The sequence below is a fragment of the Carassius carassius genome, unplaced genomic scaffold, assembly GCF_963082965.1.
Source record: "Carassius carassius unplaced genomic scaffold, fCarCar2.1 SCAFFOLD_173, whole genome shotgun sequence".
Taxonomy (NCBI): Eukaryota; Metazoa; Chordata; class Actinopteri; order Cypriniformes; family Cyprinidae; genus Carassius; species Carassius carassius.
In genome coordinates, this window is record NW_026775145.1 from 26,058 (window position 1) to 27,782 (window position 1,725).

The following is a 1,725-nucleotide window of genomic DNA, read 5'->3' on the forward strand; positions in this document are numbered from 1 at the left end:
AAGAACATGTTTCACACAATGTAAAGCAGCACTTCTTCATAATGCACAGACATATAGTGCAGATCTAGAAGAATATCAACACTCAGATCAGAGGAAGTTAAAACCACAGGAGGAGCTGAGAGTATTTAAAGAAAGAGTTGAGAGCAAATAATGAAGAGAAAGAGAAAATGTCTGAGTGTCATCTGTGTCTGCTGGGACTGATCGCTCTCTCTTCACTTCTCACAGGTAAAGACATCTGTGTTTTCTCTTCAAGACATTCAGTGCAATCAGTCTGAGAAAGAGTTTATTCTTGTGTTTCATACAGAACACACTGATTATTCCTGAACGCACTCAAACTAGACAGATTCACTCTCAAACATCTCTGAATTCTTCTCTGATGAAGAGTGTGTTTGTGATTTGAACAGCTCTCTGATGAAGAACAAGAGTTTATTCTGGAGAGTGTGTTTGTAATAACTGCTGAAAAAGACTGATCTGAACCTTCTGCTTTCTGTGATGGTGTGATTTATGTTTCATTTATTAATAGATATCATAATGATCACTCAGATGTTCTTGTGTTTCAGGTATCAGTGGAGAGGATGATGTTCATGTGTTCATCAGATCTGGTGAAGATGTCCGTCTGCCCTGTAATAATGCTCTTCATAATGCTCTTCAGGACTGCACATCAACTACATGGAGCTATAACAGACATTCAGCAGTAGTTGAACTGATTACTTTAGGGATAAAGAAGAAAGACACAGAGAGACATGAGAGACTGAGTCTGGAGTCTAACTGCTCTCTGAACATCAGGAACATCTCAACAGAAGATTATGGATCTTACACCTGCCAACAATGGACTGGTGTGGGAGGACCACGACTAAAACCTGATACTCGTGTTTATCTGCATGTTCTTCATGGTAATTAAACGATTATGTGATTGATTTAAAAATGACAATTTCTTGATTTACTGTCTCCTGATGGTTGAAGAGTGTGTGATGTGTGTGTTATTCTGTGTTTCAGTCTCATCCTCACAGACTCAGATCAGTTCAGATCTCTCTGTGTCTCTCTCCTGTCAGCTGTATTCATATCCTCGACTCTCTTGTGATGAATGGATCCGTTATGAGAGGATTCATCTGTTCTGGGTGAATCAGGCTGGTGTTAAACTGAATAGATCAGACTCCAGATATCAGAAATCATCCTCATCAGATCCCTGTATCATCTCTCTGACTACAACACTCCTGAATGAAGATCACAACAGAGAGTGGAGATGTGAAGTTACTCAGAGAGATCAAGTCAAGAAGAGTTCAGGTGAGAAAACATCTCCTCTATCAGTGTTAGACTCATAATGTTAATATTAAAGACTGTTTGTGCCAAAAACTGAGGAACAAAAGCTTCTTTCAGTCTGACAGAAGAAACTCAAAGCACTTCTGCAAACTAATGAACTGTAGTCGAGTTTAACAGCTCAAGAACTGCTGCTGGGAACGAAGGAATTGAAACTTTAAACTTTTAATGTAATGTGATCATAGTTCAAATATGATTGTCATATTCTGCATCTGGGGTTTTCACATGTTTTAGATCCAGGGACCATAATAATTACACCAGAGTTTAAGACTAAAGTTAATGTGCTAGTGTTGAACATAATGTGCTTGTTTTATTGGTACAAACACTTCACATTATATTATACTGTATTCTCCAGAAAATAAGTCCCAACTGGTCAAACTTGATAGAAAACAACAAAAACAGACAAGT

The 1,725-nt window shown here is 38.1% G+C and overlaps 1 protein-coding gene across 1 annotated transcript; it reads left to right on the forward strand.

The window, feature by feature from the left end:
- On the forward strand, positions 1-1,454 carry LOC132137473 (uncharacterized). The gene is made up of 3 exons (XM_059547491.1): positions 1-225; positions 561-893; positions 997-1,454. The coding sequence occupies exons 1-3, from the start codon at positions 168-170 to the stop codon at positions 1,320-1,322; spliced, it is 717 nt and encodes a 238-aa protein (XP_059403474.1). The 5' UTR covers positions 1-167; the 3' UTR covers positions 1,323-1,454.
- The last annotated feature ends 271 nt before the right edge of the window (positions 1,455-1,725 follow it).

What these genes read in the sequence shown, in the direction of transcription:
- LOC132137473 (XM_059547491.1), top strand. Translation starts at nt 168, where the DNA reads ATGTCTGAGTGTCATCTGTGTCTGCTGGGACTGATCGCTCTCTCTTCA. An exon ending in TCTCTCTTCACTTCTCACAG is followed by an intron (nt 226 to 560) that starts GTAAAGACATCT and finishes CTTGTGTTTCAG; the next exon opens with GTATCAGTGGAGAGGATGAT. An exon ending in TTATCTGCATGTTCTTCATG is followed by an intron (nt 894 to 996) that starts GTAATTAAACGA and finishes TCTGTGTTTCAG; the next exon opens with TCTCATCCTCACAGACTCAG.